Here is a 23,964-nt window from a genome sequence, read left to right as displayed (position 1 = left end):
CGCCGAGGGGCTTTGCCTGCCGGGGGTCGGGGGAGCAGGTTTGCGAAGGATCCTGCCGTGTCCGAGGGGTTGGACGCTTCGTTGGTATCTCTGCACCAAGGGGCTCAAGGAGAGCGCCCGTCAGGTCTGGCCTGGCAGGCTGCGTTGCCGTGCGCCCTTGCTGGGCTGAGCCAGTGTCACACCAGGGAATCTGGTTCCCCCGGCGGTTTTGCTGGGTGGTTTCTGGCTGACGACTGGGGGCAGGCTGGAGAAGTCCAGGTTTGGCCTGCCGCAGTGCAGATCTCAGTGCCTTTGGCCGGCTCCATTCAGAGGGTTGGTGGCTGGGGGGGCAGTTGCCACTAGCTGCAGGGCCCATGCAAAGCTGAGGACAGCATTGGAGTGTGTCTGTGCCTGGGGAGGAGGGATCTGACCCCGTCTGATGCACCTCTTGGCTTTCCCTTGCAGACGAAGAGCCCTTCCTCATCTTCGCCAACCGCTACTACCTGAGGAAACTCAACCTGGACGGCTCCAACTACACGCTGCTCAAACAGGTGCTGCCGAAAAGGGGGCGTCTGCGTCTGGGCAGCAGCTCGGGCGTGGCCTTGAGCTGGGCTGCTCCGGTTGGGGGTAGGGTGGGCTGGCTCCTGGGGGGGATTGCACCCCTCCTCCCCCGTCAGGTTTGGGGCTCGGGGAAAAGGCTCCCTTGGTTTAAGGGCTGCTCCTTGGAGGCCGCAGCCCAACCCACAGCCATGCAGGCTGGGTGGGTGATAGACCCTCCTTCCACCTCCGCTTTGCCTCTGTGCCCGAGACGTGCCTACTGCTCGGGAGGCGGAGTGGGGGAGGCTCCGTCTCGCTTCCTGCTGTGAGCGCTAACGCCAATCCAGCTCGCAAAGGAGCTCCTTGGTAGCTGGCTGCAAATATGGTAGGCCCTACGCAAACAGTAGGACTGCGCTGGTTAGGCCTCAGCTGGAGTATTGTGTCCTGTTCTGGGCACCACATCTCAGGAAGGATGTGGACAAATTGGAGAAAATCCAGAGAAGAGCAACAAAAATGATGAAAGGTCTAGAAAAGATGACCTGGGAGGGAAGATTGAAAAAATTGGGTTTGTTTAGTCTGGAGAAGAGACAACTGAGAGGGGACATGATAGCAGTTTTCAAGTACATGAAAGGTTGTTACAAGGAGAAAGAAGAAGAATTGTTCTTAATCTCTGGGGATAGGACAGGAAGCAATGGGCTTAAATTGCAGCAAGGGCGGTTTATGTTGGACATTAGGAAAAACTGCCTGGCTGTCAGGGTGGTTAAGTACTGGAATAAATTGCCCAGGGAGGTTGTGGAATCTCCGTCGCTGGAGATTTTTAAGAGACGGTTGGACAAACACCTGTCAGGGATGGTCTAGATAATACTGAGCCCGGCCATGAGTGCAGGGGACTGGACCAGAGACCTCTCAAGGTCCCTCCCAGTCCTGTGATTCTAATAGGACCTTGGTAGCTGGTTACATCTATGGTAGGTCCTACGTAAACATTGGCTGTCCTTGTTTTAAACCTCTTGAGTACAGAGGCTTGGAATCATGGGTGGGGAGGGGCAGGAGGTGGCTCTGTTTTTAAGGAAGGCCCAGTTAAAAAGCGACTGTGGCAGTGCCCCCTTTCCACCCCCCCCCGGCCAGCAAGGGGCATCAGCACGAGGCCTAATGCATCTTCCTCTGGGCTGTGCTGGCCCCAGGGGCTGAACAACGCCGTAGCTCTGGACTTCGACTACAGGGAGCAGATGATCTACTGGACGGACGTCACCACGCAGGGCAGCATGATCCGCCGCATGCACATTAATGGGAGCAACGTCCAGGTGGGCGCTGGGCTCCCCCCAGGGGTGCCCTCTTGAGGGACCCAGTGGGGAGGGGAGCGGGGCGGGGCTTCCGGGGAGGGCTCACTTTCCCAGGGGAGTGGGGTGGGGCTGCTGGGCAGGGCCATGCGTATCTGGGACGGGGCTGGGTCTCTGGGTGGGGCCCCATGTCCCTGGGGGAATGGGGCAGGGTCCCAGGGCAGGACACACTGTCCTGGGCGGGAGGGGGTGGGCCGGGTAGGGTCTCTGGGTGGGGCCTGTGTCCCTGGGGGAATGAGGTGGGGTCCCAGGGCAGGACCCACAGTCCTGGGGGGAGGAGGGGGGACAGGCCAGGGTCTCTGGGCGGAAGCGGGGTGGGGTCCTCTCTGTGAACAGGCTCTGACTTGTCGTGTTCTCCCAGCAGGTTCTTCACCGCACCGGTCTTAGCAATCCCGACGGGCTGGCCGTGGACTGGGTGGGCGGGAACCTGTACTGGTGCGACAAGGGCAGAGACACCATCGAGGTGTCAAAGCTGAACGGGGCCTATCGCACGGTGCTGGTGAACTCGGGGCTGCGGGAGCCGCGGGCACTGGTGGTGGACGTGCAGAACGGGTGAGGGGGCATGGCCGGGTCTCACCTTTCCCTTGTTCCCGGACGTAGGACGCTCCGAGCTCCCTTCCGTGGGCTGGCGCATCAACTCCTGCCCGTGGCACCCCCCAGGATTTCTGTTCTGAGCGGGGTGCATGGAGTCAGGACTCCGGGGTTCTGTTCCCACTCCCAGCTCTGCCTCTTACACGCTGGGAAACCCCACTGCCGCTTGGTGACTCGGTTTCCCCTCCTGTGCGGCGGACAGAAGAACGCTGTAGCAGGGCTGCTGGTGCTGTTTCGGTTGACTCAGCCTCTCTCGTTGCTGTTCCCTTTGTGCCCTAGTTACCTGTACTGGACAGACTGGGGTGACCACTCCCTGATCGGCAAGATCGGCATGGACGGCACCAACCGGAGCGTCATCGTAGACACCAAGATCACCTGGCCCAATGGCCTCACCCTGGACTACATCAACAGCCGGATTTATTGGGCTGATGCCCGGGAGGACTACATCGAGTTTGCCAGTCTGGATGGCTCTAACCGGCACATCGGTGAGGCCAGCCGGGAGCTGCCGCTTTCGGTCAAACACAAATGGTTTTAGCCTGGAACTGGGAGCCAGGACTCCTGGGTTCTGATCCCAGCTCTGCTGCTGACTCCATCTGTGCCCTTGGGCAAATGATCTCCCTGTTGCTTCTTGCCTCAGTTTCCCTATATGGGAACTAGGGATGAGCTGTACCAGCTGTGGGATTCACAGAGAGCCACGCTGCTGTCGCGCAAGGCAGGTGATCGGCCCCTGCTTTATAGGCGTGCAGAGGGATAATTAATGCTGGTGCAGCCAAGCTCACATATATTAACATTAAAGTCGTCTTAAAATCACATCCCCTGCCCACTTCCAGTCCCCGGCTCGAGTGGCCTGGCATCTCCCAGGTTTAGGGGCTCGAACCCCCGGGCTCTGCTGGGGCCACAGCCTGTAGGTGACTCAGCAGCAGGTGATTGCAGTGTCTGGCCTGTAGAGGGCGCCACGTGCATACCTAGTGGCACAGGGCTGCTGTGCTCCGTCCTGCACGACTCGGGGTTCACCTTGGGGCTGGGGGCTGCGTCCCTGCCTGGCCTGAGCTGCCCCCTCTCCCTGCAGTGCTGAGCCAGGACATCCCGCACATCTTTGCGCTCACCCTCTTCGAGGACTACATCTACTGGACCGACTGGGAGACCAAGTCCATCAACCGAGCCCACAAGACCACCGGAGCCAACAAGTCCATGCTGATCAGCACCCTGCACCGGCCCATGGACATCCACATCTATCACGCCTACCGCCAGCCGGACGGTGAGCGGGAGGGAGCCCTGGGCGGGGGGCAGTCGCCGGGAGCCGGGTCAGCAACGGGGAACCGCGGCCCCGGGGGACCAAGGCACGAGGCTCCCTGATTTCACACCGTCTCCCTGGGGGTTCTGAGGGAGGGGCGGGGGCCCAGCTGGCACTGAGGGGGTGAGCGCCCAAGGCTCTGGCTTCTGGATCCTGACAGTGGCTCTATTTTGAGATGCATCCTCGTGCCCAGCTGCCTAAACAGCGGAGGGTCGCTTGGGAAACGAGTCACCAGCCCCACACTTGCCATCCAGCGTCTGACCTGCCGGCTGGGCAGTCTCCAGCCACACACGCTCGCCCACGGCTTCTGGAGTCTGGGATCAGGACCCGGCAGGTGGCTCGGGATCCAGTGGGGGTGGTTGGAGAGTCACTACCTGCTGGGTCTGCGCTTGGATCAGACCGCTGCCCGGCTCCGCTTCCCATGGGATGCCCCGGATTGCGTGGGGCTGGGGCTCACCCACCGGGGTCCAGCCCTGTGCGGAGTGGGGCTGGGATGAGGGTGAAGGAGAGGCGGTGGGGGAAGTATGTGTAGGGGTGACACACAGCGAGGGAGGGGGGCCACCTGCAGAGCGGGGGTCAGGAGCCTGCTGCGCCCCCAGACGGTCTCACCCCAGTGCGCTCTCTCTTCTCCCCAGTCCCCAGCCACCCCTGCAAAACCAACAACGGCGGCTGTAGCAACCTGTGTCTCCTGTCCCCGGGCGGCACCCACAAGTGCGCCTGCCCCACCAACTTCTACCTGGGCGGCGACGGCAAGACCTGCATCTCCAACTGCACGGCCAGCCAGGTAACCCGCTGCTGCCAGGGCCCCGGTGTCTATGTGTAACCGCAGCCAGACTTGGAGACGGGATGTTTCAAGGCCGGAGTCTCTTACTCCTGGCCCCCTGGAGATACGGGGCTGAGGCTTCAGAGAGGGGAGATGTGGGGGAGTCAGGGTAGGCACCGCGTCATCCCAGCTCTGGGGGGGGGGCGGAATCTACCCCTCTTGCTCTCAGTGCATCTTGCTGGGCAGGGGTAGAGCAGGGAGAGAGACCCAGAGGGAAAAGCTCCCTGTCCCAGTTGGTCTTGGGGGTGGCCCCCATGCTGCTGCCCCTGGGCCCTGCCTGGAGCCAGCCTCACGGCCTCGTCTCTCTGCCGCAGTTTGTTTGCAAGAACGACAAATGCATCCCTTTCTGGTGGAAATGCGACACGGAGGATGACTGCGGGGACCGCTCGGATGAGCCCGAGGATTGCCGTGAGTGATGAGGGGTGGGGGGGGCACAGCCAGACCCAGGCGCTGCTGCTCCCAGCCCCATAAGTGCCCCCAAGGAGAGGCACAGGGGGCCCTGCCCCTGCCCGCTCGGAAAGTAGGGTGGGGTCCCCTGCTCCAGCAGCCGCCACTCCCAGCATGGCTCCCGACAGCTGAGAATTCCAGGCCCTGGAGGCGTCCCCGGCGCCGTGTGTGGGGATGAAACGTTTAGCAGGCTGGGAATGAAACGGATCCTTTGCTCCAGCCCTGAAAGCCAGTTACTCTGGGCTCCCTGTTGGCATCTCGGCAAGGTCTGCCAGCTGCAGAGCCCCAGGCAGCCCTTCCCGCCGGGGTGCCACAGGGAGAACCTCGCTGAGCCCCACCCCACCACCCCCAGGAACCAGGTGGTTTATGAGTCAGAGGGGTTCGTTCCCTCCCGGCTCCACTCCCCTCACAGAGTCCTAGGGGCCACCTTGGCAAAGCGTTCAAACCCCGGCCCTGCTGCTGCCTGGGGAGCGGAGAGCAGCACAGGGCCTGGCTGGGGGCGGGGTGGGACCCCGCAGCTGAGCAGAGCTGGGCCTGCCGACCGCCTGCATGGGAGAGTGCTGGTGACTCAGCAGGGGGTGCTCTCCCCTTGGCCTGATACTGTGGGCGGGGGGCTACGCAGCTGAGTCCTTGGACTTGGTTGTTAATGAGCCCAGGTGGTTCTTGCAGTAATGGGATGTTTAATGGCCAGTGCCCTGCAGCTCCCTGAAATCTTCCTCCTGCTTTTAATTGCAGACGGGAGTCTTCTTTGCTCCCTCTTCTCATGGGCTGTGTAGTGTTGCTGCATGCTGTTAAACAGCAGCCATGTCCCACCCCAGAGATGGCTGCATTTCAGTGAGGGGTGAAATGATTTATATCTGATTTTTGTAAACAAGTTGTGGGCCAATTTCCTGCCACCTCTGCAGCCCCATTGGCTCCAGTGTGAGGAGGAGTGCCTCCTCATGGTGGGGTAACAGCTTACTGCTGCTCTCGGCTAGTGGGGCTACTCCTTTGGCTCATGCAGTAGGGGCCTGTGCTAGTGGTGCTGGCAGTCCAGGGTCCCTGGGGCAGGCAGGTTTGCCCTGTGAGTTTCTCCCAGCACTGCGGAAATTGCAGGGTTCATCCGGTGCGAGACGTCACCACCTCCCTTCTCTCTCCCCCAGCTGAATTCAAGTGCCGCCCAGGACAGTTCCAGTGCTCCACCGGGATCTGCACCAACCCGGCTTTCATCTGCGACGGAGACAACGACTGCCAGGACAACTCGGACGAGGCCAACTGCGGTATGGCCCCTGGACGCCTGCGTCCCTAGCAGGGCTCCTGATCCTACAGTGTCCCAATAGCGGCACTGCAAGTCCAAGCCAGGAGTGAGCTCTCCCCTCACTGTGTCCCCTTTTCTGTCCAGATATCCACGTCTGCCTGCCCAGCCAGTTCAAATGCACCAACACCAACCGCTGCATCCCTGGGATCTTCCGTTGCAACGGGCAGGACAACTGCGGGGACGGCGAGGACGAGAAGGATTGTCGTGAGTGACCTCCTCACAGTGGGTGCTGGGGAGGGAGGGGGGGCTCCTGCCTGCGGGAGCTCAGTGTGACTGGGCGGGAGGGAGCTTGCTTCCTCCCCTCGCTCTGCTGTCTGCAGCATGGCCAGCCCTGCTTGCTGTATCCCGGCTGGAGTCGCTGCTGTTCTGATTCAGATAAAGACTTATGCCTAATATCTAGTAGCAGTGAGTTCCACAGGTTACCAACTAGCCAAACAGCATTTCCTCATGCCGTTTGAAAGGCGCTGCCTTGTTCCCATCCTCTCGTCCCCAGGGCTCACTGGGTGGGGGCTCAGTTAGCCTTGGTGTTAATTAGAAAGGGCTTATCCCTGCTTTTGAGGCCAGAGGGAGGGAATTCTCCCTCGAGCCACCTCAGGGCCACCCATGTAACGTGCCTGCACTGCCCATCATGTCGCTGTGGGAAAAGAGGCTCCTGATTATCCCAGCCGTGACTCAGAGGCTGCTGCGGCGTCCAGGAGCATTGCTGGGCACTTTTCCCCAGGCCCCCAAAGCTATCTGTGCCAGGAGCCCCAGTTTCTGCTGCAGGGCCCCCCTGATGCCCGTTTCCTTTGTGTCCCCCGTGCAGCGGAGGTGACCTGCGCCCCCAACCAGTTCCAGTGTGCCGTCACCAAGCGCTGCATCCCCCGCGTCTGGGTGTGCGACCGGGACAACGACTGCGTGGACGGATCGGACGAGCCTGCCAACTGCAGTAAGGAGCCGCTCCCCCGGTGCCTGGGGAGGGAGGGCTGGCAGCCTTGGAGCCTGCGGCATCCTGCCCCCCTTTGTGCCCCAACTGAGCCCCATTGCTGGCAGGGATGGAGGCTTTGTGCTGGGGACAACTGGCCCGCTGGGATGTAGACCGAGGACCCCACAGCTCTATCCTTCAGCCACAGGGGCTGCAACATGGGGAGCCCTCGGTGGGGGCGGGTAAAGAGGCGAGTGCTGGCCCACGCCGACGCTAACTCCCCTCTGCCTCTTCTCCCCCAACTCCAGCACAAATGACGTGTGGTGTGGACGAGTTCAGGTGCAAGGACTCGGGCCGATGCATCCCAGCACGCTGGAAATGTGACGGGGAGGACGACTGCGGAGACAGCTCAGACGAGCCCAAGGAGGAATGCGGTGAGCTGGTGCTACGGGCAGCAGGGCCGGGCTGAGTGCCTCGTGCATCTTCTGCTACGTTCCGGGGACAGCTCCGCGGATCGGGGGTGGGGGGGCTGATGGGCTCTGAGGGGAGTCACGGCTGCCTCTCTTGTCCTCTGTAGATCTGCTCACGGCACTCCACCTCTTGGGGCAGGGCACCTGCATTCAGCACACTCACACCTCACTGGGGTGCCTGCCCCCCGGGTGGGCAGATGAAATTGACATTGGTCTTTTTTTCCCACTTCACCACCTTCATTCCTGGCCTCTCCCTCCCCCCATCCCTTTTCATGGCAGACGAGCGCACCTGTGAGCCGTACCAGTTCCGCTGCAAGAACAACCGGTGTGTGCCAGGCCGCTGGCAGTGTGATTACGACAACGACTGCGGGGACAACTCGGACGAGGAGAGCTGCAGTACGTGCCACCGTCAGCCCTAGGCTGGCCCGGGTCGGGGGGACAGGACTCGGCCTCCTCCAGCTGGGGGAGGCCTGTGGCGGATGCACGGCCCCATACTCAGGCAGGCAGGCAGGCATGGGTTGGTTCTGCTGCTGGAGGTCAAACTGGGGGGCAGACAGGAGAACCCGCTGGGCTGCTCTTGGACGGGTCGATGAGCTGATGCACATGGGGCTGCTTCCTTGCAAGCTGCATCAGGGGGCTGCCCTGTAAGCAACGTGTCTCCTGGCTCCCCCAGCGCGGTCTATTGTGTGTCCTGGAGAGAGACAGGAAGGTGATCTCAGCGCTGGGATCTGGGCACCACGTAGGAAGGGGTGTAGTTTCCATGAACGCAGCCTTCCCTTCCGCAGCGTGGCTGCTCTTAAGTCGCTTCCCCAGTGTCTTGGATCAGGTTAGCTGAAGTGCGACGTCAGAGGATCCATGCGACACTAAATCACTTTCAGCTAATCTGCTTCCGCGGCTGCACCAGTAAGGTGTGATTTTAAACCGATTGAAGGTATGTCTCCACCGGACGCAGGGATGGAAATCACACCTGCTCCCGTGTAGACACACCTGTGGCAGAAGGCCATCTGGACACCCTGATGGCAGTTCAACTGAAGCCGGTTAGGATCAGCTTGAGCTGAAATCAGAGGGTCACCACACGGGTTGGCACCAAGTGAACGAAACCGATGTAACTGATCCAGCGCGAATGTGCGTAGAGACGAGCCTCGCCCAATCAGACTGCGTAAACTGGTTCTCGGACCGTGGTCCTTGCCCCTCCAGTCTCCTTCCAGGCTTTAGGATGGAATTTCTTTTTTTCCTTTCTGTTGCTCTCATGTCGTGTATTTGAGTTTGTGCCATTTCACCTCATCTTACGTTTTTCTCCATTTTCACACTGTCGTTACGGGGCGCTCAGAGGTAGGTTCCTGCCAAAATCTTCTTAATTCCGTGTAAAGTGTTCAGTAAATAAATCAACCAGCCAACCTGGAGCAGAGGGGTTGGGGAGCGGGTGAGACACCAACCCGGACAGTCATTCTGAACCTTATCAGCTGAACCTCCCCAGAATCTGCTGCCCCCGGGCACAGAGAGAGCCAGGGTTAAATATTCCTGCCTCCGGAACCGACCAGGACCCATGCATGGCTCATATTTAGCTCCAAGTTCTTCCCCCACCCCATCTGCTACTACAGATTGACCCAGATTGGTCTGCTCTCCCCAGCCTCAGCCCCCGTCTGCACCTCCCATCCCACCCTCTTGCTGCCTCCAGAGGGGACATGGCGCATGATCTCCCCCGGGTGGAGCAGGAAATGGGGGTGAAAGTATTTCAGCGAGTTCCTCCAGGCTGGGGCCAGCAAAGCCATGCGTTATGGGGGCGGGAGCAGATCCCCGTTCCGAGCCGGGATTGCTGTGACATTCAGAGCAGCTCCGCGACACAGCAAGCGAGTGCCAGGAGATTAAACGCGTTCCACCTGTCCCACCGCCACCAGGGGTGGCAGCTGCCTGCAGCCAGTGCACGAGCGCCATAGCCGCTGACCGGTCAGTCTTGGCCTGTCCCTGCACGGGAGCGCCCCCTCCTTCTGTGCCGGGGCTCCCAGGGGGCGGGGATTAGGGATGGAGCTGCAGCCAGAGGGGGTAGCTAGAGCTGGGACTGTCCCTCCCTCCCTTCCCGCCTTGTCCCTCTGGGGAAGCTGGAGGTGGCATTTGAAGTCAATACGAGCCATGCACCTCTGTGGCCATTTCCCCAGCTCTGCTTGCTCCCCCGGCGCCGCTGAATGAGTGTCTGTGTCCGCTCCCGCCCGCCTGGTTAGCCACGCCGCTCACCGGGGCCGCCCCGTCTTCTCTCCCCTCTGCCTCCAGCACCCAGGCCCTGCTCGGAGAGCGAGTTCTCCTGCGCCAACGGACGCTGCATCGCCGGCCGGTGGAAGTGTGACGGGGACCACGACTGCGCCGACGGCTCCGACGAGGTATGGATAGAGAGAGGGGGCGGCTTCCCCGTGCCAGCCAGCCCTGACCTGCCCCTCTGAGCTCTAGGTTCCAGGCTCCTACAGCTGCCAGTGGGGCTGGGGCCTCCTGCTCGTGGGCAGCCGGCCTGGCACCTGGGTAGCTTGTGACTCACCGGGGCTGGCTCTGCCAGAGCCCATCCTCATTTCGCCCTGGTGGGATTTTCTGCGGGGCTGTGTCCTGTCTCCCTGGGCACCCCCTCGCTCACCTGCTGTCTCCTCCCGCCCTGCAGAAGGACTGCACGCTGCGCTGCGAGTTCGACCAGTTCCAGTGCAAGAACGGGCACTGCATCCCCATGCGCTGGCGCTGTGATGCTGACGCCGACTGCATGGACGGTAGCGACGAGGAGAACTGCGGCACTGGGGGTAACAGCAGTACAACGGAAGGGCTCACACACACACATCTCACGGCCGCGTTAACCCTGGAGCCTAATGAGGGAGCCAGCCGTGCTGGCGTGCAACCATACACCCAACCTGCATGTGCAGTCGGGCATTTGCATTTGCATTGCAGGGCCGTGCTTGCCAATAAATAGAGGGCAAAAACCTGCCGCTGGGTGTCTGCCCCGCAGGTCCACGGGCCAGCTGTGGCTGGATGGGGAGCGCTGCCCCTGGCCTGGGATCAGTCTCCTGGGCTCCTTTCCGATCAGTTGGCTAAGGAGGCTCCAGCAAGTTCCTGTCCCCCTCCCTGCCCCCAGCGCGGCCCCCTCCCCACGAGCGCGGGCCCTGACGCGCCCGTCCCCCCTCCCCACAGTGCGCACCTGCCCCCTGGACGAGTTCCAGTGCAACAACACCCTGTGCAAGCCGCTGGCGTGGAAGTGCGACGGAGAGGACGACTGTGGGGACAACTCGGACGAGAACCCCGAGGAGTGCTGTGAGTGCCCCCTGCCCGGCGCCGCTCCCTGGCTAACCCACCTCCACGCATGGGGTGGGGGCACTGCTGCTGCTGGAGCGGGTCTCCGGGAGGCATGGGCACGTGAGGGCGAACCTTTTGGAAATGAAGCTGCAGCAGGACGGGGTGGATGGCGCCCTGAGCTGACCCAAAAAATCCTCTGTCCCATCTGGTGTCGTGCTCAGGGTCAGCCCATTGCCAGCCTGGGGAGGCAGGAAGGAATTTGATCCCTGGTCCGATTGGCAGGGATCGAGGGGAACAGAGAGTTTGGAGGTTAGCGTGGAGGGGCTCCAGTTTGGTCTGGGGAGAGCACTGGGTCCTTTTGCCTCCCTCTGCCCCATGGGGCATGGATCTCCGGCTCTCCCACCCAGGCAATTCCCTGTCACCGCCAGGCCCTGGGGGGCCCCGGTCTCCCCAGTCTCTGCCTGCGGCTCACAGTTCTCCGAGGGCTGACCTGTTTGAGTCGGGGTCAGACATGGGCGGCGGGTGCTGGTAACGCCCGTGCTCTGCAGCTGGGCAGGCTCCGTGGGCTGATAGCCTGGACCCCGGGTGCTTGTGAGCGGCTCACAGAGCCCAAGTGACTGGCCTAGCAGGCGAGGCCGAGCTGGGGAATGGGCAGAGTGTCACTTCTGGGAGGGGGAGCAGAGGTTTTGGGGGGTCAGCCCAGGAGGGGGCACAGGCTGGGGGGAGCGGAGTGGAGTTTATGGGCCTCTGAGTCTGGGGGATTTCCAGGGAGTTTTGTGTCAGACCAGTTTGGAGCCAGGTTCTCCAGCCAGACCCTGCAATGGAGTCCTGGCCCCTGGGCCCATTTGTGGTGGGGAGAGGGCTGAGCCAGGCAGTGGCGTCTCGGTTCACCAGCTCCTCCTGTCTGTCGCCGGCGCAGTGAGGTTCCAGTGCCCGCCTGGCCGACCGTTCCGTTGCAAGAACGACCGCGTGTGCCTGTGGATTGGGCGTCAGTGCGACGGCATCGACAACTGTGGGGATGGCACGGACGAGCGGGACTGCGGTGAGCAGCCCTGAGGTCACTGCCACTGCCCCGCTCCAGAGATGGGCAGTCAGGCCTGGGCAGGAGCCCCACCTTAGCCATGGCCACAGAGCAAGTCACATATAGAGCTAGGAACCCAGGAGTCCTGGCTCCCAGGCCTCTGCTCTAACCCCTTGATCCCTGTCTGCTCCCAGAGCCAGGAGCAGAACCCAGGAGTCCTGGCTCCCAGTCCTCCGCTCTAACCACTAGGTCCCTGTCTGCTCCCAGAGCCAGGAACAGAACCCAGGAGTCCTGGCTCCCAGTCCTCCGCTCTAACCACTAGGTCCCTGTCTGCTCCCAGAGCCAGGGATAGAACCCAGGAATCCTGGCTCCCAGCCCTCTGCTGTAATCACTAGCCCCACCCCATTCCCCATTGTATCCTTCCTGGGGCAGGGAACATGTGTCTGTCTGTGGGGCAGGGGTCGGTGATGCTTTAGCCCCCAGGGATGCTCCCATGCTCTGGTCTCAAGCCCACTCCCCTGCCGGCCCCCACAGAGTCGCCCACCGCCAGGCCCAAGACCTGCAGCCATGAGAAGAACGAATTCCTCTGCAAGAACAAGAAATGCATCAGCTCCCTCCTGCGCTGCAACTTCTTCGACGACTGCGGGGACGGCTCGGACGAGGAGCAGTGTTCCCGGGGCGGTGAGTGGGGTGTAAAGCGAGTCTCTCTCACCACACGTTGTAACAGTTCACAGGCAGCCAGGAACCCCTCTCCCAGGTCAGAGTCCTTCCGGTGATCGGTGGTGATGTCCTGAGCAGAGAGAGGAGAGAAGGAGCGGCGAGTTGAAGATCACCGTCTCTCATTTTTATATCCCCCTCCCTCTGTGCGGGTTACCCCCAGCTGGGGGGCAGCAGACATGAGGGTTGAATCTTCTCTGTGAGGAAATGTAAATTTCTTGTTTACACCTTCCTGCTGCTGAAGAAGGGTTACTTAAACGGGCAATCGCTCTTTAACACCTGTCTGGGGTGCTAGTGTGTCTGTCTCTGAAAAACTAGTTTGCAGCTGCTCGTCTGAACCTTGGAACAGGTTATAACAACGATACACAGTAGAATCTTATAATTTCACATACAGTGTTGATGCACGTATTGGACCAGGATAATAATGTTCAGCAGACTATGAGTTTTCAAATGATTCCTCACAAGCAGGGCCGGCGCTACCATTTAGGCAGTCTAGGCAATCGCCTAGGGCGCCAGAATAATTGGTGGGCGCCGTTTTGCCGGAGGGGGCGGCAGGCGGCTCCAGTGGAGCTGCCGCATGGTACCTGCGGAGGGTCCGCTGGTCCATGGCTCCGGTGGACCGTCCGCAGGCACGACTGCGGCAGCTCCACCGGAGCCACGGAGCACCGGACCCTCCGCAGGCACCACTGCGGCAGCTCCACCGGAGCCGCGGAGCACCGGACCCTCCGCAGGCACCACTGCGGCAGCTCCACCGGAGCCGTGGAGTACCGGACCCTCCGCAGGCGCCATTGCGGCAGCTCCACCGGAGCCGTGGAGTACCGGACCCTCCGCAGGCGCCATTGCGGCAGCTCCACCGGAGCCGTGGAGTACCGGACCCTCCGCAGGCACCACTGCGGCAGCTCCACCGGAGCCGTGGAGTACCGGACCCTCCGCAGGCACCACTGCGGCAGCTCCACCGGAGCCGTGGAGTACCGGACCCTCCGCAGGCGCCATTGCGGCAGCTCCACCGGAGCCGTGGGACCAGCGCGCGGGGCGGCGAAATTGCCGTGCGCCTAGGGCGCTCAAACCCCTAGTGCCAGTCCTGCTCACAAGGCATTCTTTGTACGCAATGTATCATAGTATTGTAAAAGTGGTGATCGTAATAGTACAGACTGTCACAGAGGGCAGGGCTGGGGTAGCAGGGGCTGTGGGTCAGGCTTGAGGGGCACCGGCACGCCTGTTGGGGATTGCCCAGGGCTGGGCTAACGGGGCTGTGGGTTGGGATTGAGGGGCACCGGCAGGGCTGGGCTAGCAGGGGGCTGTGGGTCAGGCTTGAGGGGCACCGGCAGGGCTAGGGGAAGCTCAGGACTGGGCTAACAGGAGCTGCGGGACGGGAGTGATGGGCACCGGCAAGGCTGGTGGGAGGGAACCTGATTATCCCAGCCGCTCTCTCCCTCCGAAGTTTTCCTCTGTCAGGGCTGGGCCAGTGTTCCCAGGTCGCCTGAAAGCTGTTCTCCTATTGAGGTCCCATGTTTGCCCACAGATGCCACCCTGGGGGGAGGCGGGTGCTGGCTCCGGGGCAGCACGGCAGTTGGCACTGTCTTTGGTCCCATGGCCACGCCCTGATGAGCCGCTGGGCCCTTCGTCCCCCTTGCAGATCCGAAGATGTACGACTGTCACACCAATGCAACCATGTGCGGGGACGAGGCCAAGTGCGTCCAGTTCCAGACGGTCATGTACTGCACCTGCCGCAGCGGCTTCCAGAAAGCACCTGACAAAAACACTTGCCAAGGTACCAGGCCACTGGGCTCAGGGATCTGCCGGGGGAGAGGCCAGAACGGAGCCCGGCCTGGCCTCTGCCTGCCAGGGACCGGGGCTCAGTTGGACTCCAGGAGGAACCGTGCTGCCCACGGACACAGGGCGGGTTCAAGGAATGGAGGGGTTGCCTGGTGGGTAGCACACTCCCAGGGCCACACCCGGCTGTGGCCACCACAGCCACTGCCTTTCCGGGGACGTTCTTCTGAAGGAGACAAGGCCAAGATTTCCCAGAATTCCCAGGGACTCTGGGGAAGAGGGGCCTGGTTTTCAGATGGCGGGTGCCAGGAGTAGGACTCAGGTGTCCTGAGTTCCAGTCGAGTGCTTCGCCCACTAGACCTTGGAAGCACGTCCCATGAACACTGCCCAGGTGAGGGGCAGATGACTGGCACCCTGACCTTGGCCTGGTGGACAGCACTGGCAGTTTGGGCAGCACGTGGCATCTCAGCACCCTCTAATCTGTTACCCCTGTGCCTGGAGCTCTCCGCAGACGGCCCATCCCTGGCCCAGCCCGTCTCCCCAGATGGCCTGTCACCCCCAAGTAGCTGCTGCTGCCTCCCTGCTTTGGGGAACTGCCGTGCTGAGCAGCTGGGGGGCATGATCCCTGGTGCCAGCACCAGGAGAGAGCTCCGCTGCCTGGAATGGGCGGTGAACGCAGACACCCCCGGACCTTTGGCCTCAGCCCACCTTCCCCTGGAGCCCTGAGCTGTTGTGTGCCAGCCCATGGCTGCAGTGAGGGGCTGTGTCGCCCGCCCCCGTTCGGCACCTTCTGCTCTCAGGTAGGAGTGCCCTGGGGCAGGCCCCCTGCCCCAGCCCCTCACAGCCTGTCTGCCTCTGATCCCCGCCCAGACATCAACGAGTGCTCGACGTTCGGGACCTGCTCCCAGCTCTGCAACAACACCAAGGGGTCCCACGTCTGCAGCTGCGCCCGCAACTTCATGAAGACCCATCACACGTGCAAGGCGGAAGGTATGGGGGGCGTGTGGGGCGTGGGCGGTTTGGATGCGTGTCCAGCTGAGCTGACGTCTCCCTGGCACCCCAGCTCCCCTCTCTCCAGCCGTCTCAATCCCTTCCCGTCCCTGCGCTCCCAGCATCTGTCCCGCCTGGCCCAGGGCAGGATCCACGTGGGATGCACCCCATGGCGGGAGGCCGCTGGGCTCCACCCTGGCCCCTCCGCCCGTCCCTGACCGCAGGAACGAGCCAGAGCCGCAGCTCAGTCCCGCTGGCCGAGCCTGCGGGCACGTCCCCCCCAGTCCCTCAGGCAACAGCTCTCCCCCCGCAGGCTCGGAGCAGCAGATCCTGTACATTGCCGACGACAATAAGATCCGCAGCATGTACCCCTTCAATCCCAACTCGGCCTACGAGCCGGCCTTCCAGGGCGACGAGAACGTGCGCATCGACGCCATGGACATCTACGTCAAGGGCAGCAAGATCTACTGGACCAACTGGCACACGGGCAAGATCTCCTACCGCGAGCTGCCGTCGTCCGCCGCCTCCACCGCCTCCAACCGCAACCGCCGACAGCTGGACGGGGGCGTCACCCACCTCAATGTGAGCGGGCGCTCGGGGCTCCGGGGGGCCGGGGCAAGCCGGGCCAAGGCACTAAGGCCCCGCCTCTCTCTGCCTTCCAGATCTCGGGGCTCAAGATGCCGCGGGGCATCGCCGTGGACTGGGTGGCCGGGAACGTCTACTGGACGGACTCCGGGCGCGATGTCATCGAGGTGGCGCAGATGAAGGGCGACAACCGCAAGACGCTGATCTCAGGCATGATCGACGAGCCCCACGCCATTGTGGTCGACCCACTCCGAGGGTACGAGACTCCCCACCCCGCTCAGACCCCTGTCCCACCCTGCACTCCCCCCCTCCCCCATATCCAGCCCCCGTGCCCCAAGCCCTGTCCGCCTATATCTGGCACCCATGGCCCTGCCCCCCCCCCGCTCATATCCAGCATCCACACCCCACCCTGTCTCATGCCATAGTGATCGACCCACTCTGAGGGTAAGAGACACTCCCCCTGCCCCCATCTGTCACCCCCACCCCGTATCCAGCTCCCCTGTCTCACCCCTTCCCTTCATTTGCGCCCACACACCAGCCTCATATCCAGGCCCCCACATCTGCCACCACCCTTCCCCATAGCACGTGCTTCCCATCTTACCCCAGGGCAGTCTCAGCTCGCCCCAGTGGGTGTCTGGGTATCCACCTGGGGCTGTGGGTGGGAAGATCCCTGCTGGGCGTGAGTGCCCAGTGCCCTGGCACTGTGAGGCGATGAGGTAACTGCCATGGGGAAGCACCAAGGTCCCCCCCTCGGGGGTGGTGCGGATTAACCCTTCGAGGGCCCGTCGTGCCCCAGGCAGGGCTCCCAGCGCACTGCCGACTCCATCCCTCATCTCTGCAGCACAAACAGGCCACTGAGGTCAGTGGGGCTGCGGGCACGGGCACTGCAGTGTCAGGGGCTGGGCTCAGAGCCCCCTGCCAGCAGCCTGTGTGCCCGGGGCCATGCTGCTCCACCCCTTCCCCAGAGACCCCCTCCGCCACGACCTTTCCTCCCTTCACAGGACCATGTACTGGTCCGACTGGGGCAACCACCCCAAGATCGAGACGGCCGCGATGGACGGGACCATGAGGGAGACACTGGTGCAGGACAACATCCAGTGGCCGACAGGTGAGCAGGGCTGGGCACAGCAGGCGGGGCAGGGGATCCCCCTCCACCCAGCCAGGGTTCAGGCAGATAGCGTGCTCTGGAGTGAGGGCACTGAGCCAGGACTGCTGAGTTCTCTTCCCAGCTCTGCCACCCTGTGACCTGGGTAGGTTGCTTTGTGACTCGGTTTCCCTTGTCTGTAACCAATGCCCGTACGAAGCACTTGGGGATCTGGAGAGTCTTTAGTAACACCCCATGTCTGCCTGATCTGCCCTCTTCCTGGGGGACCCGCAACTGGGGACTCTGGGAGCTGGGCCCTGCTGCCGTCCTGCCCGTCTGGGGGTGTCTGGCCGGCCATGCTGCAGCCCACGACTCGGCTGCTAGAACTGCGGCCGACGGGAGCTCAACACGTGTCTCCCCGCAGGCCTGGCTGTCGACTATCACAACGAGCGGCTGTACTGGGCCGACGCCAAGCTCTCCGTCATCGGCAGCATCCGTCTCGACGGCACCGACCCCGTCGTGGCCATCGATAACAAGAAAGGTGAGAGGCCGCTGCAGAGACCCGGGCTGGGCTGGGGCAGGGGAGGTCTCCCTAGGACGGGCAGCCACCACCCACCCCCTCCCAGTGCCCCGTCCTGGCTGGGGACCAGCGGCCTGGCTGAGCCGGGGCACGGGGATATGGCATCCTGTCTCCAGAGCACACCATGAGACAGAGGGACCGGAGCTCATCCCTCACTGCCCACAAGGGGTCACCAGTGAGCAGCCGCAGAGGAGCTCCAGCAGGAGGCCTGATACCAGGGTAGAGGGGCCCTTGGCCAGACACACAGCAGGTATCCGGTTACAGCTGCGCCCTGAGCTGCAGGGCCGGCCTCTGACTCCGCGCCCCTGTCGCCCCAGGACTGAGCCACCCCTTCAGCATCGACATCTTTGAGGATTACATCTACGGCGTCACCTACATTAACAACCGCATCTTCAAGATCCACAAGTTTGGGCACGGGCCCGTCACCAACCTGACGTCTGGGCTGAACCACGCCACCGACGTGGTGCTCTACCACCAGTACAAGCAGCCGGACGGTGAGTGCCGGGGACCCCCCAGGGCTGCTCGGCCTCCTCTGTCCTGTCTGGAGCACGCCCTGGATTACAGCATTGGCCACTCCTGTCCGCAAAGGAAAGTGGGGTCACAACCACTGAACAGCCCCCTCCAGTCAGAGCTGAGGCGGCCAGGGCTGGGGGACACCCGGTCAGATGGGCCTGTTGGTCTGATCCGGGGCAGCAGGGAAGGAGGCCGGATACCAGGGTAGATGGGCTTGTTCGGCACCGACGAGGGAGGGGAAACAGGACTCAGAACTCGATAGGCCCCTCTGACGCGGGGAGTCACGGCCTTGCCCTAGAGCGAAGGGGCCAGGCAGCCAGCCGGAGCGGGCAAAGCCAGGAGCGACACCAGGATGCCGGGCAACCCCCACCCTGTGCCTAGGGGCAGCCTGGGAAGAGCCTCCGAAGGGTGGAGCTCCATGCACTGGGCCCCACGGGGGGTGCTGTGGGGCCATGTACCCCCCACCCTGCACTCCCCTGACACACACACCTCTCTCCTCTCTCCCAGTGACCAACCCCTGCGACAGGAAGAAATGTGAGTGGCTGTGCCTGCTGAGCCCCAGCGGCCCCGTCTGCACCTGCCCCAACGGGAAGCGGCTGGACAACGGCACGTGCGTGGTGATCCCCTCACCCACCGTCTCACCCGTCGGTACGTGGTGCCACCCGGGCAGGGGGAGAAGCTGCAGCAAGGCCACGCCCCCTTAGCATAGCCGCAGGGGTTGCTGCCCCGGGGGGGGCGCCACTGGGTGGACAGCGCGTCTCCCAGGGTCAGCACATTCCCACTGGCACTGTAAGGGTTAAGATTCCCCCCGGCCCAGTGCAGGGCATTGCTCCACCCAGAGCTGTGTGCCCACCGAGCACGGTACCAGCCCCTCCGCTGGCACCCTGTCCTCCGTGCCCGCCCCGCTCACGCCTCTCCTGCGCTCTCCAGTCCCAACCAGCGACACCTGCGACCTGGTCTGCCTGAACGGGGGCAGCTGCTTCCTGAACGCCCGCAAGCAGCCCAAGTGCCGCTGCCAGCCGCGCTACAACGGCGAGAAGTGCCAGCTGGACCAGTGCTGGGAGTACTGCCAGAACGGGGGCACCTGCGCCGCCTCCCCATCAGGTGAGGGGCACTGCCAGCCAGGGCCGGGAGATGGGCCCGTGGGGCTGGGGGATCCGACAGGGCTGAGCTCAGGGCTGGAGGGGCTGGTTGGTGTGGCTGGGAGCTGTGGGTGTTCAGGGATATGGGGCTGGCGGGGCCGTGCCCCTGAGCCCCCCACACCAGCGTGGGAGGAGGCGTGGGGGCAGATCCGGCTGCCCTCGGTGCTCAGAGCTGGGCAGAGGGTCCGAAGCCCCGAGGCTCCAGTGTCTGTCCTAACGAACGAATCCCGCGGCCCTACCCCGCTGATTCCTTGGCCCCCTTCCCAGGGATGGCAACATGCCGCTGCCCCACGGGCTTCACCGGACCCCGGTGCAACCAGCAGGTGTGCGCCGAATACTGCCTGAACAACGGCAGCTGCAGCGTCAACCAGGGCAACCAGCCCAACTGCCGCTGCCCGGCCGGCTTCCTCGGAGACCGCTGCCAGTACCGTGAGTGGGGCGAACCGGACGCCTGGGTCCTCTCCCCAGCTGGGAGGAGAGTGGGGTCTAGTGGTTGGTAGGGGGGGGAATTGGGAACCAGGACTCCTGGGCTCTCTCCCCAACTGGGAGGGGAGTGGGGTCTAGTGGTTGGTCGGGGGTAGGGGTGGGAGCCAGGACTCCTGGGTTCTCTCCCCAGCTGGGAGGGGAGTGGGGTCTAGTGGTCAGAGAGGGGATGCTGGCGTGGGCCCTGCTGTTCCCGCCACTCCTCCCTCCCACTGCCCACCCTCTCCCCCGCAGGCCAGTGCTTCGACTACTGTGAGAACGAGGGTGTGTGCCAGCTGGCGGCCGACGGCACCAAGCAGTGCCGCTGCCTGCCGCAGTACGAGGGTTCCCGCTGCCAGGTCAGCAAGTGCTCCCGCTGCCAGGAGGGCAAGTGCAACATCAACAGGCAGACGGGCGAGGTCACCTGCACGTAGGTGTCTGTGGGGCTGGTCCGGCCAGCGCGGCTCCTGGGCAACTCGGCCCTCGGGCCCAGACGCTGCCGCTCACGGGGAAGGGTGCCACCCCGTCTCTGCCCTACAGCTGGGGGGAGATGTGGGTGGGCATGAGGAGGGATCGGGGTGCATGTGCTAACCCTGCCCCGTGTCTGCCCTACAGCTGGGGGGCACGAAGAGGGATCGGGGTGCATGCACTGACCCCACCTCGTCTCTGCCCTAAAACTGGAGGGAGCATTGGGGAGGCATGAGAAGGGATTGGGATGCATTCGGTGACCCCACCCCGTCTCTGCCCTACAGCTGGGGGGTAGTGGGGGGGCGCAAGGAAGGATCGGGGTGCATGTGCTGACCCCACCCCATCTCTGCCCTACAGCTGCCCAGGTGGCAAGATGGCACCAAGCTGCCTGACCTGTGACAACTACTGCCTGAACGGGGGCACCTGCACCATGAACGGCAGGACGCAGATGCCGGAATGCCAGTAAGCACCGCCCGGTCCCACGGCAAGGGGGTGACGGGGCTGTAGGGTGGCTCTGCCGGCCGGGCACTTCCATGGCAAAGCCCTCGCGCAGGGCCCAGCTCAGCCCCCAGTCCTGCCAGGAGCCCAACCAGAGCGCAAGCTTGTGGGATGTGCCCCCTGCTCCGAGTCTCAGCAGAGCCCCCCAACGGGGTGTCTTCCCCCCCCCAGCGGAGGAGGCACGAGTGGCAGGGACATCCGCTCTGCGAGCCCCCCAGTCCAGACGCTCTCCGTGCTCCCCTGCCCACTCCCTCCCTGCTCCATGTGCCCCCGCCCCCCCGTGTTCCTGCTCCATGTGCCCCCCCCCCATTCCTGCACCACGCTCCCCTCTAACCCTGTGCTTGGCCTCCCACCCCGCCAGGTGCGCGACGGATGTGACAGGGCTGCGGTGTGAGGAGTTTGTCGTCAGCGAGCAGCAGAGCGGCCGTATGTATACGGGGGGGGGACATTTCCCTGCCCCCTGAGGGTCCCCAGGGTGGGAAGGCGGGTGTCTACACCCACAGAGCCAGCTTATCCCACTGCCCCCGCCCCGAAATCTCAGAGTCCCTTTCAGCTGGCAAGGGGCTGAGCCCCCCCCCCCCCCCACCCCCCCAGGCCCCTCGGCACCAGGCCCAGATCGCCCCAGACAGCGAGGAGCCCACCCCTGCCCCAAATCGCCCCAGACAGCGGGGAGCCCACCCCTGCCCCATGAGCTGGACCTGGGGAGGGTCGGGGCCCCCCAGCTGTGCCCTGACGTGCTGCCTGTCCCTGCCACCCCAGGAATGGCCTCCATCGTCATCCCCATCGTGTTGCTGCTGCTCATCCTGCTGCTGGGCCTGGCTGTCTTGTGGTATAAGCGGCGGGTTAAAGGGTGAGTTGGGGGGGCCTGGCACCGGGCTGGGGGGCAGGGCTTACCGGGACGGGGGGCAGGTTGGAGGGACCTGGCCCTGGGTCGGGGGGCTGAGATTCTAGTCAGAGGGTCACCTGGCTGTGGGGCTCTGCCCCTGTAATATCGATGGCCCCCTCCCTGCAGCATGGGGCTCCCCATGCCCTTTGCCCCACACCCCCCCACCTCTGCCCCCCATGCCCAGCGCTGACCCTGTGCTCGCCCTGTGCTCCCCAGCACCAAAGGCTTCCAGCACCAGCGGATGACGAACGGTGCCATGAACGTGGAGATCGGGAACCCCACCTACAAGATGTACGAGGGGGAGCCGGAGGACGACGTGGGGGAGCTGCTGGACGCCGACTTCGCCCTGGACCCGGACAAGGTGAGGGTGGGGGCGGGGGACGGAGCCGACCCCACCGGAACCCTGCAGCAGTGGCACCATTAGCCCGGGGCAGCAGGGGCTGCAGAGGGGGAGGCTCTCAACTGGGGTAGGGTTGGGGGACGGGACAGAGGCTGCAGAGGAAAAAGGGGGGGACAGTGGGAGACTCCCCCCCATGGGGACCTTCTGTTCCCCCCTCTCCTCACCCCTTGCTCTCCCCGCCAGCCCACCAACTTTACCAACCCCGTCTACGCCACCCTCTACATGGGAGCCCACAACAGCCGGAACTCGCTGGCCAGCACGGACGAGAAGCGGGAGCTGCTGTCGCGGGGCGCAGACGACGACCTGGCTGACCCGCTGGCATAGGGGGCAGGGACGAGGGGGGGTCGGGCAACCCCCTAGCACAGGGGGCAGAGATGGGGGAGGAGGCTCCGGTGCCGTCGGTTTGGAAAAGAAGCCGATAAAGAGACAAGCTGGGGGGGGAGGGGGGGCGACAGACACTGTATAAATGTACAAATGAAGGATTATTACTTTTATATGTGAGCAGTATTATGAGTTGTCTATCCGGGGCCAGGCTCCCCCCAGGGACGAGCCGGCATCTCGGAGCGGGCACAGCCAGGGGCCGATGCCGGGGGGGGTCAGAACGGGCACAGCCAGGGGCCGATGCCGGGGGGGGTCGGAGCGGGGGCAGCCAGGGGTTAAGGGGGGGGTACCCGGCTTGGCTCCATAGCGCTGGGGAGCTGGCTCCAAGGCTGTTGGGAGATCCCCCCCTTGGCCGGGGGGGGGGGTGCATGGCAGCATTAACCCTGCAGTTGCCCCCCCAGAGCTGCTAGCTCCTTCTCCTCGCTGCAGTTGAAACCTGCCACGGTTGGGATCCGGTGGGTTTCGCCCCCCCCCCGGGCACCGTGTCCGGCCCCCCCACCCCCCCGAGCTATGAACAAATCAGTCTGGGGCCGACGCCCCGGTGACTCGATCCCTCCCCCAACACGCAGCCCCCCCACCTGCCAGCAGCTGCAGGGGGAGGAGCCAGATGGCGGGATAATAGCTCCTCCCCCTTGCCCTCAGCCCCACCCCTCCCATCCCCTTTCACCTTTGCAATCCTGTCCCACCAATCCGTTCGCTCCCTCCAACCTGACCAATCACCTTCCTTCCCACCCAGGCTCCCATCCAACCAGTCACCTTCCTTCCCTCATCCCGCTACCATCCCACCAATCACCTTCCTTCCCTCGTCCCGCTACCATCCCACCAATCACCTTCCTTCCCTCGTCCCGCTACTATCCCACCAATCACCTTCCTTCCCTCGTCCCGCTACCATCCCACCAATCACCTTCCTTCCCTCGTCCCGCTACTATCCCACCAATCACCTGCCCCAGAGCACTCTAGCTGGGATCTCCCCCCCCCCCAGCATTGATTCCTGGGGGGGGCTCCTTCGGGGCCGGGGGCGCTTGGGGGCCTGCACCCCCTGGCCCCGCGGCTGGAGCTGGGGCGCTGCCTGGGGGCAGAGGGGTCCTTGCCTTGCACGTGCTCCTGCGGCCGAAGGGGGGGCACCGGGCACCGCGCCGGGCACCCCCCCCCGCCATGTTCTGCCCCGGGCCCGGCTCAGCTCCACTCGTTTCTCACACAGGCAGTTTTAAACCGACTCCAGTGAGCTGGCGTTTGTAGTGGGGGCGGGGCCCCTCCGGCCTTTGGCTGGCGGCCCCTTTTCATACCTTTTGCTGGGTTACTTTACAGCTACACAGAGATTGTTATAAATAAAATTTGTAAAAACTGAGGCCCAGCTCCTGCTGCTTGGGGGGCGGGGGGGTTAGTGCGCCAGCCGTCAGGAGAACGGTTACGGCAGCGCCAAGTTGTCCCACCTGGGATTGGGGCTGCGTTGTCCCAGCTGCTACAACCCCTGTCCCATCACATCAGAGCCCGGTCGTGCCGACCCAGGGCAAGGGACAG

At 63.6% G+C, this 23,964-nt stretch overlaps 1 protein-coding gene and 1 long non-coding RNA gene across 4 annotated transcripts in view; one reads left to right on the top strand and one right to left on the bottom strand.

Moving 5' to 3' along the window:
• The window catches only part of LRP1 (LDL receptor related protein 1), a 179,810-nt gene extending 157,153 nt beyond the window's left edge, over positions 1–22,657 (top strand). Inside the window, exons 57-89 of one of the 2 annotated variants that reach the window (XM_050925636.1) lie at positions 445–530; positions 1,698–1,817; positions 2,218–2,405; positions 2,724–2,929; positions 3,514–3,702; positions 4,374–4,522; positions 4,876–4,969; positions 6,151–6,267; positions 6,390–6,509; positions 7,111–7,233; positions 7,518–7,643; positions 7,959–8,075; positions 9,948–10,054; positions 10,324–10,456; positions 10,842–10,961; positions 11,863–11,985; positions 12,499–12,645; positions 14,318–14,452; positions 15,325–15,444; positions 15,758–16,026; positions 16,107–16,285; positions 17,031–17,137; positions 17,538–17,654; positions 18,011–18,187; positions 18,714–18,854; positions 19,137–19,310; positions 19,616–19,777; positions 20,066–20,240; positions 20,636–20,740; positions 21,138–21,202; positions 21,536–21,626; positions 21,879–22,023; positions 22,246–22,657. In XM_050925636.1, coding sequence (XP_050781593.1) covers positions 445–530; positions 1,698–1,817; positions 2,218–2,405; positions 2,724–2,929; positions 3,514–3,702; positions 4,374–4,522; positions 4,876–4,969; positions 6,151–6,267; positions 6,390–6,509; positions 7,111–7,233; positions 7,518–7,643; positions 7,959–8,075; positions 9,948–10,054; positions 10,324–10,456; positions 10,842–10,961; positions 11,863–11,985; positions 12,499–12,645; positions 14,318–14,452; positions 15,325–15,444; positions 15,758–16,026; positions 16,107–16,285; positions 17,031–17,137; positions 17,538–17,654; positions 18,011–18,187; positions 18,714–18,854; positions 19,137–19,310; positions 19,616–19,777; positions 20,066–20,240; positions 20,636–20,740; positions 21,138–21,202; positions 21,536–21,626; positions 21,879–22,023; positions 22,246–22,386 — 4,568 coding nt within the window. In that variant the 3' untranslated portion in view covers positions 22,387–22,657. Of the gene's footprint in view, positions 1–444; positions 531–1,697; positions 1,818–2,214; positions 2,406–2,723; positions 2,930–3,513; positions 3,703–4,373; positions 4,523–4,875; positions 4,970–6,150; positions 6,268–6,389; positions 6,510–7,110; positions 7,234–7,517; positions 7,644–7,958; positions 8,076–9,947; positions 10,055–10,323; positions 10,457–10,841; positions 10,962–11,862; positions 11,986–12,498; positions 12,646–14,317; positions 14,453–15,324; positions 15,445–15,757; positions 16,027–16,106; positions 16,286–17,030; positions 17,138–17,537; positions 17,655–18,010; positions 18,188–18,713; positions 18,855–19,136; positions 19,311–19,615; positions 19,778–20,065; positions 20,241–20,635; positions 20,741–21,137; positions 21,203–21,535; positions 21,627–21,878; positions 22,024–22,245 lie in introns of both variants that reach the window. The other variant, XM_050925635.1, reaches the window with a different exon arrangement.
• A 66-nt stretch (positions 22,658–22,723) lies between these two features.
• On the bottom strand, positions 22,724–23,576 carry LOC127035601 (uncharacterized). Of its 2 annotated transcripts, none has more exons than XR_007769883.1 (3): positions 23,385–23,576; positions 22,887–23,347; positions 22,724–22,846 (listed from the first exon to the last, which is right to left on the bottom strand). It is a non-coding gene; the product is annotated as an uncharacterized LOC127035601 (long non-coding RNA). The 2 variants fall into 2 exon arrangements; XR_007769882.1 differs by lacking the exon at positions 22,724–22,846 and having other exon boundaries at positions 22,873–23,273; positions 23,311–23,347.
• Between the last annotated feature and the right edge of the window lie 388 nt (positions 23,577–23,964).

This window comes from Gopherus flavomarginatus, chromosome 16, assembly GCF_025201925.1.
Source record: "Gopherus flavomarginatus isolate rGopFla2 chromosome 16, rGopFla2.mat.asm, whole genome shotgun sequence".
In the NCBI taxonomy this organism is placed as follows: domain Eukaryota; kingdom Metazoa; phylum Chordata; order Testudines; family Testudinidae; genus Gopherus; species Gopherus flavomarginatus.
The sequence above is the reverse complement of the archived record's forward strand: the minus strand, read 5'-3'. Positions and strand labels throughout refer to the sequence as shown.